The following is a 16120-nucleotide window of genomic DNA, read 5'->3' on the forward strand; positions in this document are numbered from 1 at the left end:
TCACACACCAATGGCGGTAGCTGCCATGCAAGGTGCTAGCCTGCTCATTGGGAGCAATTTGGGGTTAGGTGTCTTGCTCAAGGACACTTCGACATGTGGACAGTCGGAGCTGGGATTCGAACCACTGACCCTTCGATCATTGAACGACCCGCTCTACCAACTGAGCTACAGCCGCCCCCTGGGTAGTTGAGTACCACCTCATTCTAACCTTCCTCATTGGATGCAGCTATAAGTGTTTTTGAGGGTAACACAGGTTATCTTTTCGGCAGCGACCCATGGGGTCTCGACCCGACTGAGGTCACGGGGGAACCTTCTTGAGGACGCGCCGCCCGCGCCGCCGAGAACACGGCCCGAGCGAAAACGTGCCTGCGAGTGAGAGACAGGAACAACAGCTGAAAAAAACAACAACTAATCGCTTCCAAGAAAGCCAATCAGTGGAGAGAGAAGAGAGAGAAGTCGAGAGAAGAAGTGGGTGCTCCAAATATATCAATCAAACTAGGGGATGAGGAGGGAAAAAAAACAGCTCTCAAAGCTCCATTTGCAACCGAAAAAAAGCAAAAACCTTGATGGGCACTGGAATGAAGCGCCGTTCTATTGTGATGTATCGTGATGCGTTTCCTGCTCGAGAGACACCTGTCTCCGACTCTCTAGGACTTCAATATTGCCATCTTTGTTCTCTTCTCTTTTTTTTCCAACCTCCCACTCTCTGAAAACATAATTTTGTTTCCTTCATTAAAAAGAGTAATTTAGCAGACGGAGGATGCGGCTACAGCTGTCCCTTGATTACTAAATGGAATGGAGAGCAATGATCTATGGAGTCATTAGGGGAACGGTGTGGAACTAATCTCAGTCGTGGAATGGACTGGTGCCACTAGCCCCCATGCTAACGCTGGGAGAGCGTGGGAGAGAGGGAGGGAAGAGGGAAGGAGGGAGAGAGAGAGAGAGAGAGAGAGAGAGAGAGAGAGAGCGAGCGAGCGAGAGAGATGGAGTGGTTGTCGGCCATTTTCTACTCCCTTACATTAGGCACGCGTTGTTGATGAGCTAGCTGATAGCGCACAATTAATCTGAAGGGGTTCCATTCGTGTGTGTGCGTACGTGCGTGCGTGTGCATGCATGTATGTGCGTGTGTGCGTGGATGTGGGCGTGTGTGTGTGCATGTGTGTCGGCCCGTCCATCCATCCACATGCATATTATATTGTCTATGTGATTGGATGTGTGTGTAGCGTACGTGGGTGTGTGCAGAAGCCTGTGAGGGCTCCTATATCCACGAGCGAGAGTGCGTGTGTGATTTACATTGCAAATGTAATTATAATGTAATTGTGCGGCCTATGATAGTTGGTGGTGGTGTGCAAATCCCCTGGTCCTTTAAACAGAGCCCAGGGACCGGCTTAGCAGTGCTGGTAAATAAACAGTGTCAAACTCATTAGCCGTAGCCACACCTGCGCTAATGATTAGCATTAGCGCAGGAGCATATACAGCAGCTAGGGCTATCTGGAAATTATTAGCATTAACACAGAACACTATAGCTAAGGCTAGCTGGTAATGATTAGCACAGGAGATATAAGCTAAGGCTATCTGGTACTTTTTAAAGTTTAGGTGCTGGGCTTGAGCCACCAGGCTATTTTTCCCCCTTTCTTTCTATCTTTCTTTCTTTCCATCTTTCATTCATTTAATATTCTCTCAAGCAATTTGTTCTTAAATATTTACAGCCATTGAAATTAACTGTATGCAAATACAGACGCAAAAAACAAAACAAAATAAGTCAAACCTACTTAGTTGCCGAGAAGCTTAAAGGAAAATGCTCGTTTTTGACAACCTGGACCTTATTTACGACATATTATAAGAAGTTTGACTCACCGAGATCACTTTTGTGTTGTTCGGAGGCCTGTAGAAGAAATTTAAAATCTAAAATGTAATATGATCTTTACACGCCTCTCCCCCACTTGCTCCAGCACGCATGCGCACAGGCCAGCGCGCAGACTGGCTATTCTCCGGCTCACATTCTCTGCGCTACGATCGTTGTTGGTGCCGAGAATATTGTCGTCGTCATTCGTCAGCAACAATCCGATCGTAGCGCAGAGAATGTGAGGGAGAATAGCCAGTCTGCGCGCTGGCCTGTGCGCATGCGTGCTGGAGCAAGTGGGGGAGAGGCGTGTAAAGATCATATTACAGAGGCTAAAGACCCCGTATTTGAAAACCAAAACAACAATGGCTCGCGTTGAGGAATCTCAACTGTCGATTCATCCAATCTGATTGATGAAAACAACCGTTTAGCGGCCGAAAATGGATTTTGAGAAACTGCATTCCCGTTGCCCCGTCCGACGCCATTACATGGATATACTGGCTCGCGCTGGATTTTAAATTTCTTCTACAGGCCTCCGAACAACACACAAGTGATCTCGGTGATACAAACTTCTTATAATATGTCGTAAATAAGGTCCAGGTTGTCAAAAACGAGCATTTTCCTTTAAGGGTCGTACAGTAGTACAATAGACTTAAGACATGGCTTAAAGCAAACCAGATCCAGATTGCAATCACTGAGTAAGCCATCATCTTTGGAACTCTCTGTTACATCTTTGGATACTCAGGATAGAATAGTGTGTTGTGTTGTGTTGTGTTGTATTTTATTATACTGTGTTGTTTTGTGTTGTGTTGTGTTGTGTTGTGTTTATTATACTGTGTTGTTTTGTGTTGTGTTGTGCTGTATTTTATTATGCTGTGTTGTGTTGTGTTGTATTTTATTATACTGTGTTGTTATGTGTTGTGTTGTATTTTATTATACTGTGTTGTTTTGTGTTGTGTTGTATTTTATTATACTGTGTTGTATTGTGTTGTGTTGTGTTGTATTTTATTATGCTGTGTTCTGTGTTGTGTTGTGTTGTATTTTATTATGCTGTGTTGTTTTGTGTTGTGTTGTGTTGTATTTTATTATACTGTGTTGTTTTGTGTTGTGTTGTGTTGTATTTTATTATGCTGTGTTGTGTTGTGTTGTATTTTATTATACTGTGTTGTTTTGTGTTGTGTTGTATTTTATTATACTGTGTTGTTTTATGGTACTATGTTGACCTGCCGGGGGACTGCAGATGAAAATGAGCTTAGGTCTACTACTGTAGCTAACTCTGGTACATTTACATTGATGTGAAAACTGATATGTTGATTCATGTGCATTGTCCCTTCTTTTAAATAAAATAAACAAACAAACAAACAAACAATGTTTGACGGGCGGCAGCCACTCAAAGCAGCAGACCACAACAACGCACGTGCAGCTGAACACGGTCAAAACCTCCCAACTCAGTTTATGGGAACCAAGTAACACAGGGAAACACCAGCTATTTGATAAACCTAGCTCCTTCAGATGTACTGAGCGTGCATTATGGATGTGCAATATGACCTGGAAATGTGTTGATTTTGCTGCAAGGTTTGTAAAAATCAACTGTGTGTTATTACTGAACGTGTCTGATTGGTGGATGTACAGTAAATCTCTATGACACTAATTCTGTCTGCGGTGCCTGACGAAGTCAAAAGACTGAAATGCGCCGATAACATACAGTAAAGAGGTTTTATAAATATGAACACGTTTTATGTGCAAGCTGTGTGCAGAAGCCTTCATTTTGAGAAACACTTCCTTCAACGCATCATTTAACTCGCCTCACGAACCCAGACGTTTTTATGACCCAGCAGTTTCCACTGGTTGGATGGTTATTCGTGTGTTTTAGTTGTATGCGTGTGTGTGTGTGTGTGTGTGTGTCTGTCTGCCTGTCTGTCTGTCTGTCTGCATGTGAGCCAATATGTATGTGTGTGTGTGTGTGTGCGTCTGTCCGCCTGCACGTGAGCCAGTATGTATCTGTGTGTGTGTGTGTGTGTGTGTGTGTGTGTGTGTGTGTGTGTGTGTGTGTGTGTGCGTGCGTGCGTGCGTGCGTGCGCGTCTCACCTTCGATGGGCGAGGTCTTGAGCCGGCGACAGAGCCCCTGCACGTCACCGTAGGCGTCCCCAATCTTGGTGACGGCCTCCGCGCTCCTGAGCTCCATCAGGTCCCTCAGGTCCATCACCGTACACCCAAAGTCCCCCTCGTGGTTGCCCTCGGCAACAGAGTTCCCCGGAGGGTGCTCTGCCGTGTTGTTGGCCATTTTGTTTGTTGATGTGTTTGTTGTTGTTTTTTTTTACTGTTGCGATGCGTTTGTTTTCTAACTAGCTTTCGCTCAGTGCAAAGTCGCCCTTGAGAATGGCGTGTGAATTGTCCCGCCAAAACGGTTGTAAACTATGAGGAATTCTAAAAACTGAAACTGTAAAAACCAGGAAGTGCTCCGTCGCTAGGTCGCGCAGAGAGTCGCCGCGGCTAACGTGGCTCCTCTGTGGTCGTGGTTCTGCCAGGTGTGGGAGACGGACATCAATGGGCGAGCTTCTGAGGTGAACTCTCGACCCGGAAGTGCATGTTAGTTACCACGGTGACGGAGCGCAGGATGGAGACGTGATCCATCGACGACCTCTTCTGTCCCAGGAAACTGCAGAACAAGAAAGGGAAAAAAGACAAGATAATTTTAGAGATATTATAACAGTTATGAGGTGTGAAGCTATGAAATTAGCCTTAGCGTACATTTGAGTCAGTCACAACATGAGTAGCCATTTTGACGATACAATTTCATCTCCGGGGTTCTCCCTTGATTTAGGTTTCTGTTGAATGTTTCGTTCCCCAGCTTTTTAAAAGGCACTGCACACATTTCGAAAGGAGCCTGTTTAAGCCACATGACAGTGATGTACAGTCATTGTGTCCTAGTGGGGTAGCTGAACACTGTATTTCACGTTGGGAAGGGTTAGCTGATCCTAGACCAGCAGCTAAAGAGCAACCTCTGCTGAACGTAGTGTTATCATGAGAACGACCGGCACTAGAACAGCCCAGGATGCTCAACCAGAGAGACGCTCGTTTTCTCAATAGGAAACAATATTTAGATAGACACACTATGTATACAGTAGAGTGACATGAACTGACCCTGTAGAACAGAATAGAATAGAACGAACAAACAGAATAGAATAGAATAGAATAGAACAAACAGAATAGAATAGAACGAACAAACAGAATAGAATAGAACAAACAGAATAGAATAGAACAAACAGAATAGAATAGAATAGAATAGAATAGAACAGAACATAGAATAGAATAGAATAGAATAGAATAGAATAGAATAGAATAGAATAGAATAGAATAGAATAGAATAGAATAGAATAGAATAGAACAGAACATAGAATAAAACAAACAGAATAGAATAGAATAGAATAGAACAAACAGAATAGAATAGAATAGAATAGAATAGAATAGAATAAACAGAATATAATAGAATAGAATAGAATAGAATAGAATATAGAATAGAACAAACAGAATAGAATAGAATAGAATAGAACAAACAGAATAGAATAGAATAGAATAGAACAAATAGAATAGAATAGAATAGAATAGAATAGAATAGAATAGAATAGAACAAACAGAATAGAATAGGACGTTTAATTTGCCATATATAACCAGAATAGGTACATTGGTATTCTTGTCATTGCTTGTCCTTACAGTAACGTACTAATCAATTCCTCATTCCAGTCCGAGGTACGGAGTTGGACATTAAAGGTTCCCCAACAGGTAATTTACTATCCGTAGTCTGTTAGTATATCAATTCTATCAATGTACCAACGGGTATAGGATAGGTTTAGGATCATGACTATCCAATGACACACAGGTCCACGATGTTTTTGCCTGTCCAAGTTCCTGACTAGAAAAAATGTTCACTAGTCAGGAAAATGTTCACTAGTCAGTTACAACAACATGATCTCTCAACAACAAGGGCATGATGGGAATCACGATGGCAGCCTGCTTCCATGACAACAATGCTCTGTTTCAATCTATAGGGTCCCTATCGGTGTGTGTGTGTGTGTGTGTGTGTGTGTGTGTGTGTGTGTGTGTGTGTGTGTGTGTGTATGCGTGCATGCGAGTGTGGAATGTGTTTGTGTGTGTGTGTGTGTGTGTGTGTGTGTGTATGCGTGCAAGCGAGTGTGGAATGTGTTTGGGTGTGTGTGTGTGTGTGTGTGTGTGGAAAGCAGACACATAATTGTGGTATTAGCAGTTTCCTTAAGGGGTCCTGTACTGGAGTCAAGAATAGGACAATTATGCTAATATGAGATAACTGGGCCTGTGTGCATGTGTGTGTGCATGTATGTGCGTGTGTGTGCGTGCGCGTTTGTATGTATGTGTGTGTGTGCGTGTGGGCGTGTGTGTGTGTGTGTGTGTGTGTGTGTGTGCTTGTGGGCGTGTTTGTATAATGCTCCTCTGGGGTCTCCATGAAACTTAAACTCAGTATAATAGAGGTCAGCCTTTGATGTGCTCTTATGTGATCAGTACTGATGTGCTGGAATGCGCCTCTCTGGTTTACCCCCCCCCCCCACACACACACACACACACACACACAAGAGTACAGTAGCCAGAAGCAGCTACTGCACTGTAATCCACACCCCAGGCGTGAAGCAGAGTACAGTGTGTGAGGAGGTAGGGCTGTGCTAGCCGGCAGGGCTGGTTGTGGCCTAGATTGGGTTAATAACATTGTGTGTTCAGTCAGAGCGTTCAGTCTACCCCACTGTTGTCAGTCATAGCGTTCAGTCTACCCCACTGTGGTCAGTCATAGCGTTCAGTCTACCCCACTGTGGTCAGTCATAGCGTTCAGTCTACCCTGGGCCATTCTCTTGATTTAACCACGTCAGACTGGCTGCTTGCTGAACTGTAGGAGACGTTAGGACGGTCCACAGACGAGAGGACAGTCCAGTCCACAGACCAATCAATCAATCAATCAAAGCTTTATTTGTATAGCGCATTTCATACCCAGAGGCAACACAATGCGCTTTACAGAGAACAAGGGAGGTGGGCATAGGACCCACTCTCTACATATGACAGACGAGAGGAAAGTCCACAGACGAGGACGGTCCACAGACAAGAGGACAGTCCAGTCCACAGACGAGAGGACAGGAGAGTCCACAGACGAGAGAAAACGGTCCACAGACGAGAGGACAGTCCACAGGCAAGAGGACAGTCCACAGACGAGAGAACGGTCCACAGACGAGAGGACAGTCCACAGACGAGAGAACAGTAGGACAGTCCACAGACGAGAGGACAGTCCACAGACGAGAGAACAGTAGGACAGTCCACAGACGAGAGGACGGTCCACAGACGTCTGTGCTGAACTGAGCCCCCATACCTGTAGCACTCTTCCTGCAGGCTGTTTATCAAACAGGCTTCTAACCGGACACCTCTCTATTCACACCCGGTTCTAGTTCTAACTACTCTTGTCTACCACTCTCTGTTTCTAGGGGCCAGGGTAAAGGAGGAGGAGCCAGGGCAAAGGAGGAGGTGCCAGGGCACAGGGGGAGGGGCCAGGGTAAAGGAGGAGGAGCCAGGGCACAGGGGGAGGGGCCAGGGTAGACAGATCGATTTGGGGTTGGGCATGAGGATGAGCGCTTGTAAAAAAATAAAAAAAATAAAAAGAGGAAGTGACCTTGTCAGTGTCAGAGTTTCCATGGTAGTGTCATTGTCATGTACACAGAGGGACAGAAACGGGATCACTGATTGAGTTTACAGCCTCCATTAGAGTCCGCTGTAGCCTGTGTGTGCATGTGCGTGTGTGTGTATGTGTGTGTGTGTCTGTGTGCGTGCGCGCGCACGTAGCTAGGGAGGACTGATTGGATTTAGAGTTTATTACACTAATACAGTAAGTGTGTGTGTGCGCGCGTCTGTGTCTGTGTATAAATGTCACCGTGGGTAAATGCCACATGAGCATGCATTGGCAGTGTTTCCTAGCAGAATCTATTGACTTTGGGAAATGTCACCCTTCGCCCAGAGGAGAGCAGAGTAGAGGTCTTCTCGGGTCCAAAAAGACGGACCCGAACCCGAATGGATCCGATAAATTCGTTCCGAGATCCGACTGGATCCGATCATTTGAAAAAAATATATATACCGACCCGAATTTGTCCCGAGACATTACAGACCCGATCCGATAAATGTCCGAGAGCAGGAGTAGGACAGAGACCCGAGTTCGGGTCGGGTCGGCGGATCCGACAGACTATTTAAAGTTGCTACTAAAATGCCACACTGCTAAAAACGTTTATCAGGTCGTAGTCTCCCTACAACATATGGTAGCCTCATACAATCAATCAAATAATCGATCAAAACAGAAAGACCTAACGTGAAGAACTAGTCTAGGCTATATGAAATCAATCGCTATTTATAACAGTTTCACTTTCATGCACCGCATCATAATCTGATAAAATATAGGCTAACCCCGCTACACACAAAACCATGCAATTCACGTCAACAACCAGACTTTTATTTGAAAGTCAGGCATAAACAGAAAAACGGCAATGACCGAAAAATAGTTTGCGAAGGGTTAGGGTTAGATGCGAAGTGCCTGTCTTATATGAATCAAACCGGAACAGTCCGCCACACGTAGTAGCCTACACTTAACAGCGCCTACTTTCTTCTCCTCTTTGTTGACAATATGCATGAAGTTGGCCCAGACAGAAGAGGTGCCGGTGGGTTTGACCTCTTTATATTCATTATTATATAATATATATTATCAGACAAGCTGCTAACGGTGTCCATCTTTCTTTGTTTGCTATTTTCCCCGCTCTGTCTCAACTCGCAATCACGCATGCGTTTCTCTCGTGAGATTCAGCGCTGCGCGCCAAAAGAAAATAATGATTAAAAAAAAGAAACGATTCAGCGCTGCGCTGATCACGGATCTTCTCAGATCCACTCGGGTATTACACATAATGATAAACAGACCCGGGACCGACGGTAATAGAATGGGATCCGACCCGGACCCGACTGACCATAATAAAACGAGGAAACGTGGACCCGAACCCGTACGGGTCTCGGGTCGGGTCTCGGGTCCCTCGGGTATACCCGACCCGTGAAGACCTCTAGAGCAGAGCACCACTAACCAGGGCGGAGTTAGCAGGTCCAGAGCGCTCCCAGATATCCGGTCTCTCTCTCTCTCTCTCTCTCTCCCTCCCTCCCTATCTCTCCCTCCCTCCCTCTCTCTCTCTCTCCCTCCCTCCCTCCCTCTCCCTCCCTCCCTCCCTCCCTCCCTCCCTCCCTCCCTCTCTCCCTCTCTCTCTCTCTCTCCCTCCCTCCCTCCCTCCCTCCCTCTCTCTCTCTCTCTCTCTCCCTCCCTCCCTCCCTCCCCCTCTCCCTCCCTCCCTCCCTCCCCCTCTCCCTCCCTCCCTCCCTCCCTATATATCTCTCTCTCTCTCCCCATCTCTCTCCCTCCCTCCCTATCTCTCTCCCTCTCCCTCCCTCCCTCCCTCTCCCCCCCATCTCTCTCCCTCCCTCCCTCCATCTCTCTCCCTCCCTCCCTCCATCTCTCTCCCTCCCTCCCTCCATATCTCTCTCCCTCCCTCCCTATATCTCTCTCTCTCCCTCCCTATCTCTCTCCCTCCCTCCCTACATCGCTCTCTCTCCCTCCCTATCTCTCTCCCTATCTCTTTCCCTCCCTCCCACTCTCTCTCTCTCTCTCCCTCCCTCTCTCTCTCGATCCCCATTTTCTCAACCTTTTCTCTCACTAGCTCACTAGCTCCAGTTCTTTATTTTCTGACATTTCATGACTTCTGTCATCCCGCTGTCATCTGTAATGTCTACCCTAAAGAGACAGACAGACAGAGAGAGAAAGAGAGGGAGAGAGAGAGAAAGAGAGAGACATAAGCCAGACTTCAGCTCCCCTTCCTCAAATGTATGTGTCATGTGCCGTAATCCGCTTCAAAGCGATATCAAACAGAGACGGCCAACGCGCCGGCCGCTGTGGCGTTGACATTTCGCTGGCGCAGGGAGATCGTTCCAACAGACAAGATGGACAAGGCGCGGCGTTTTCAGTCGTTAAGCCCGAGCTAATTGGCCAGCTACCTCGTTTACCAGTAGACTATTCATTATTGAAATCACCCCCCCCCTGAGTATGACAAAGCCCCCAAACAACCAATGAGATGCCAGGGATGCCTGGCATTAGATGCTGCTTAACCATAATTCCAATCGGCCATGATGCCATTTGAAGGGAATGTAGTAATTACAGCCATTGCGATAACGCAATTAGAATGAAGGAAAGAGGAATGTGAGACTGAGAATGTAGCATTATTCTAGAATTCATATTCATATTCCTACTACCGGGAGAATCATAAGCATAGAAGAAGCATCACAAGCATAAGAAACATTTACATTCCTGGCAGAAAGGAATGACACTAACCCTAATGAAGAATAGCGCCACATCGTTTTGAACCTTGACCCTCATGAAAAAATACCACCGCAAAACTATTTAATTTATTTTTTTATTAAACCTTTATTTAACCAGCTCATTGAGATAAAAAAAATCTCTTTTTCAAAAGCGACCTGGCCAAGAGGCAGCAAATTACAATACAAAAGGTTACAATACAAACAGCATACTGTTCATACAACAAATAAAATAAGATCAGGTTTATAACAGCTGTTTTGAAAGCAGTGATTAACCCCCAGTGCTTTCAACTTCCTTATCCTTGAGAATTTCAACAAAGCTGTCAACTGTGACCATGGATACAGTGATTAACACACCGCGTGACACGACGTTGCACGGCGACGTTGCACAACCAGTCCAGTCCCATCCCAGACTCGCGTTGCCATGAATAAGTAATGGAAGTGTGGTACAGTCACTATTAGTGAAGAGTCTGCGGTTGGCTGTCCACGCCATGAAGATGGAGGAAGATGGATGAAGCGCCCGCCATTCCACTTAGACAAGCGAGTGAGGGATGCGAGGGGTGATAAAAAAAAGATGAGTGAGAGTGCAGAGAAAGAGAGAGGGAAGGAGAGAGAGAGAGAGAGAGAGAGAGAGAGAGAGAGAGAGAGAGAGAGAGAGAGAGAGAGAGAGAGAGAGAGAGAGAGAGAGAGAGAGAGAGAGAGAGACACGGAAGGAGAGAAAGAGGGAAAGGCGTCGGCCGTGGCTCAGGAGGTAGAGCGGGTCGTCCGATGACCGTGGGGTCGGCGGTTCGAATCCCGCCTCCTCCTGTCCGTATGTCGAAGTGTCAGATTGTTCCCAGTGAGCAGGCTAGCGCCTCGCATGGCAGCTGCCGCCATTCGTGTGTGAATGGGTGAATGAGAGGCCATTGTAAAACGCTTTGGATAAAAGCGCTATATAAGTGCAGTCCATTTACCATTTACCAGGGCAGGAGAGGAAGAGAGAGAGGGAAGGTAGGAAAGAGAGAGAGAGAGAGAGAGAGAGAGAGAGAGAGAGGAGGGGGAGAGTGAAGCTGGTGGGAGTGGACAGTGCAGTGCTGTTAGCACTGGGGTTTTCTTCACACACACACACACACACACACACACACACACACTCAGATGAGCACAAGACACACCATTATTAGACACAAACACACACACATCCGCAAGACCTATACGTGTAGATCTACACACATTCACACACACACACACACACACACACACACACACACACACTTGCTAACATAAACACACACAGCAATCCAAAGGTCCCCACACTGCCAGTAAATCATTCCATATTCAACGTCACACCAAAGTTACCACACACACACACACACACACACACACACACACACGCCCAGCAGTGTGCTGTTCACGTGACTGTGGGGCGGAGGGGTCATGTTTTAACCAGCTATGGTGTTTGATTAACATTCGTCTCTCACAAACACAGTCCCACAGTCATTTAGCAAAGCACTTACACACTAATTAGTCCATGGTAAGGAAGAGGCCGATCTGTCAACTCTGCTCTGGTCACAACAGACAGGTAGGGAGGGAGGGAGGGAGGGGGAGAGAGAGAGAGAGAGAGAGAGAGGGAAAGAAAGAGTGGGAGGGGAGAGAAATGGGAGCATAAGGGAAAATATTTTAAAAAGACGGAAAGAAAAAGTTGCAGTGACCTCACAAACTAACGCACGCACACACGCACACACACACACACACACACACACACGCAATTCTAGGTAGGTGAGGGTGTCTGCACGTACACTGCACCCCTCTAATAACCGGCGAGGAGGGCGCAGTGACGCGCAACAACGCTCCCACAATGCACTTTGGTGTCCCTAAATACAGTGAACACACATCACTTATATCACTCTCATTACTCGGTGTACCGAACCCTTCCTGGGTAACGGAGATGCTGCTTCCTGCTACGCCGGTCTGAACTGAGGTGTGACCTTCACACACGGGGGGGCTCAACGCCAGGCCCTGAACGCTGGCGGGGGGGCGGACTTTTCTGGGTTCAACTGGGACCGAGGGAGGGAGAGAGAGAGAGAGGAGGAGAGGGTAGGAAATGGCTCAAAGGAGTTTAAGAGAGAGTTGTTCATCGCTCACTCAGCCTCTGAGTAGAGAGAGAGAGTGACGGGTAGGAAGGGATACAGAGAGGTTGAGATAGAGAGAGAGATGGAGGGAGAGAGGGAGAGAGATGGAGGGATAGAGAGAGAGATGATGGATAGAGAGAGAGATGGAGGGATAGAGAGAGAGAGATGAAGGGATAGAGAGAGATAGATGAGGAATAGAGAGAGAGAGAGATGGAGGGATAGAGAGATAGATTAGGGACAGAGAGAGAGATGAGGGATAGAGAGAGAGATGGAGGGATAGAGAGAGAGATGGAGGGAAAAAGAGAGAGAGATGGAGGGATAGAGAGAGAGATGGATTAGGGACAGAGAGAGATGGAGGGATAGAGAGAGATGGAGGGATAGAGAGGTGGAGGGATAGAGAGAGAGATGGAGGGATAGAGATAGAGATGAGGGATAGAGAGAGAGATGGAGGGATAGAGAGAGAGATGGAGGGATAGAGAGAGAGAGAGATGGAGGGATAGAGAGAGAGAGAGATGGAGGGATAGAGAGAGAGATGGAGGGATAGAGAGAGAGATGGAGGGATAGAGAGAGAGAGATGGAGGGATAGAGAGAGAGATGGAGGGATAGAGAGAGAGATAGATGGAGGGATAGAGAGAGATGAGGGATAGAGAGAGAGATGGAGGGATAGAGAGAGGGAGAGATGGAAGGAGAGAGAGAAAGAGGTGGAAGGAGGGATAGAGAGAGAGGGAGGGAGGGATGGAGGTTGATAGGATGTAGGTTTCTGAGTAAGGTAAATGACGTTACCAGACAAAGAATCATATACAATTATGAAGACAGACCACGAATAAATGAATCAATCAAAACAAATCAAACAGTAATACGCGGTGTGTGTGTGTGTGTGTGTGTGTGTGTGTGTGTGTCAGATCCAGCTGTAGCTCCTGCTCTCTCTCCAATCCTCTTCAATTAACCCCCCCTCCTCTCACTCTCAATTCAATTCAACAAGCTTGTCCAGCTTTTCTCTCTCTCCCTCCCTCTCTCTCTCCCTCCCCCTCCCTCTCTCTCTCCCTCCTTCCCTCTCTCTCTCCCTCTCTAATAAACAGTTGGATCACACGCTGGTGGTGAAAGCTCAATCACTCTCCATGCCCCCCCCCCACCCCCTGCCCCTCCCAACACGCAGCACAATATGACCTTGATGGACGGCCAGCCGGTCACAAACCTCCTTCTAGAACCTTCTAAAGGCGGAGAGAAGCCAGCTAACGGGAACAGACAGCAGACGAGCGAGCTGCTCTGTCTTCCCCGCTGGTGGCGGCCTGTTTCTATGGCACCAGTGGCCTCCTGGCTCTGCTTGGTCATTCGGCCGTCTGTCTGACCGTTATTGGATAGTGGATCAAATTGTGGGGCTGCGCCCTGCCCCGGGCTGTATCAGGTTGTGTGTGTGTGTGTGTGTGTGTGTGTGTGTGTGTGTGTGTGTGTGTGTGTGTGTGTGTGTGTGTGTGTGTGTGCGCGTGTGCGTGTGTGAGAAGAGACAGGGAAAGAGAGACAAAGAGAGAGAAAGGGGAGTGAGGGCAACCTGTGAACACGTCTCCTGCGTTTTCGAATTAGCAACAGTTGTGGTGATGGAGAGGGATGGAGGGAGGGAAGGAGGGATGGAGGGAGGGATGGAGGGAGGGATGGAGGGAGGGAGGGATGGAGGGAGGGAAGGTCGATAGCGGCTAACCAGCCCCCCCCCCCCCTATCACCACTCCTCCCTCCCTCCCTCTCTCTCTCTATCCACTCCTCTCCTCTCCTGACCCTAATCATTATTCAATATTGACAGTCTGAAAGATCATCCATCTACACACACACACACACACACACACACACACACACACTCTCGCTCACACACGCGCGCGCACACACACAGACAAACAGACACACACACACACACACACACACACTCTCGCTCACACACGCGCGCGCACACAGACAGACACACACACGCGCATGCACACACACACACAGACAAACACACACACACACACACACACACACACACACACAGCTCTAGCCATCCATCTGCAGTCGGGAGCATTAGATAGGGGGGATGGAAAACCAGATTGGCTGGAGACAAAACAGATGACAAACTGGGTAAAGAATGAAGGACAGAGAGAGAGAGAGAGAAAAAGAGGGAATGAGAGAGAGCGAGAGAGACAGCGAGAAAGGCGACCAGCCCAATTTGTATTATTTAACCTTTATTTGACAGAAGCAGGAGGGGGGGAAAAGATTGTATACTGTACACTATAAATTAAGGTAGGCATACTGATGAAGTGTACCAATATCTATCTATCTAAGTATCTATCTATCTATCTATCTATCTATCTATATATCTATCTATCTATATTAGGGCTGAGTCGAATCATCAGTCGGAGACCCTCTAAGTCGACTGAGACTTGACTTCTTGAAGTCAAGCAGTGTTTGTTTTGCTCCACTATCAAGATGCGCTGGTAGGCTAATGCTGTGTTCACACCGGGCGCGGATTCTTCCGGCCGCACGGCGAGTTTACGTAGAAAGTCAATACAATACGCGCGAACTGGGCGGCGCGAATCACGGCCCATGTCCATATACCACGTGTACCGCCTCCGATTCAAAACCAATGGAACGTGATTCCCGGAAGGCGGCGTGACCCAAGTTCCGGTGGCGGATTCGCGCAAGAATAGACTTCGATCCGATTTTATGGCCTATTTTATGCAAATTCTCAGGCCGGTGTCCAATGAGGAGAAGGTACGCGAACGGGAACGCGTTTGATTGGGCATTCCATAAACAAACGTTAGTTAGCTAGTTAGCTAATGTACCTAGCTGGTGATGTGTCCATATGTTTACCAATGTAGCTAGCTAGCTAAACACTAGCCTTTCAATAACAACGTCAGGCAGCCTGTACAGACTATGCAGAGATCGTCATTTCCCAACTGAGTGGATAGCCTACAACACATCTGCTCAGTCATGGACAGGATAGCTCACATGCATTCAATGACCCTACTCTGAAGCCAGTAGCTATGTATACAGGCTAGCTAGCTAGCTAGCTATATATATATATATATATATATATATATATATATATATATATATATATATATATATATATATATATATATATATGATGAAGTGCTGTATACAGTAGACCATCCATCCTCAAAGTCCGGCCTCCGGTCTGGATCTGGGCTGAACCACAACCGTCTTCGGACTCAATTTTAATACTTTTCATTATTCTTTCGAAGACATCGCCACAACGCGAAGAAGCGAAATTCTGCTCCGAGGGGTTGGCGTTGGCAGTGTTGCCAGATTTGGAGGTTTTGCCCATCCTTTGATCACATTGGGCGGTTGGGAAATTGTCAATTTGATCTGGCAACACTGAGGAAAAAAAAGTGCAGTCCATTTACCATTTACCTGATGTGCTTAATATGACAAGAAAAGGTAGCTCTTGTAAATATGCCATGGAATTGTAGCTCAAGTGAAGCGACAATTTGAAATGCCACTATGAAACAAAATAGTCATTTTGAAGCTAACAACCATAAAAAGGAATGGGATGAAATCAGACAGGAGAGGATACATACGATGAGACGAGGAGACAGGGGGTGAGGAAAGAAGAAAGGAGGTGAGGAGAGCAGACAGGAGGAGAGGAAGGAGGAGGAGAGGATAGGAGAAGAGACAGGACTTGAACACTTTGTTGGGTGTCTGTGTGGTTGGGGGGTGATGGGGAGATGGGGGATTTGTATGAAGTGTTTAATTAAAATGGTAAATGGACTGCACT

General features: G+C 46.9%; 1 protein-coding gene across 1 annotated transcript in view; it reads right to left on the reverse strand.

Moving 5' to 3' along the window:
- The window catches only part of atp2b4 (ATPase plasma membrane Ca2+ transporting 4), a 103724-nt gene that overhangs the window by 56716 nt on the left and 30888 nt on the right, over nt 1-16120 (reverse strand). The window contains exon 2 of the mRNA XM_084445665.1: nt 3932-4502. Within this exon, the coding sequence (XP_084301791.1) occupies nt 3932-4127 (196 nt within the window). The 5' untranslated portion in view covers nt 4128-4502. The remainder of the gene's footprint in view (nt 1-3931; nt 4503-16120) is intronic.

Source organism: Borostomias antarcticus (assembly GCF_949987555.1).
Source record: "Borostomias antarcticus genome assembly, chromosome: 11".
Taxonomy (NCBI): Eukaryota; Metazoa; Chordata; class Actinopteri; order Stomiiformes; family Stomiidae; genus Borostomias; species Borostomias antarcticus.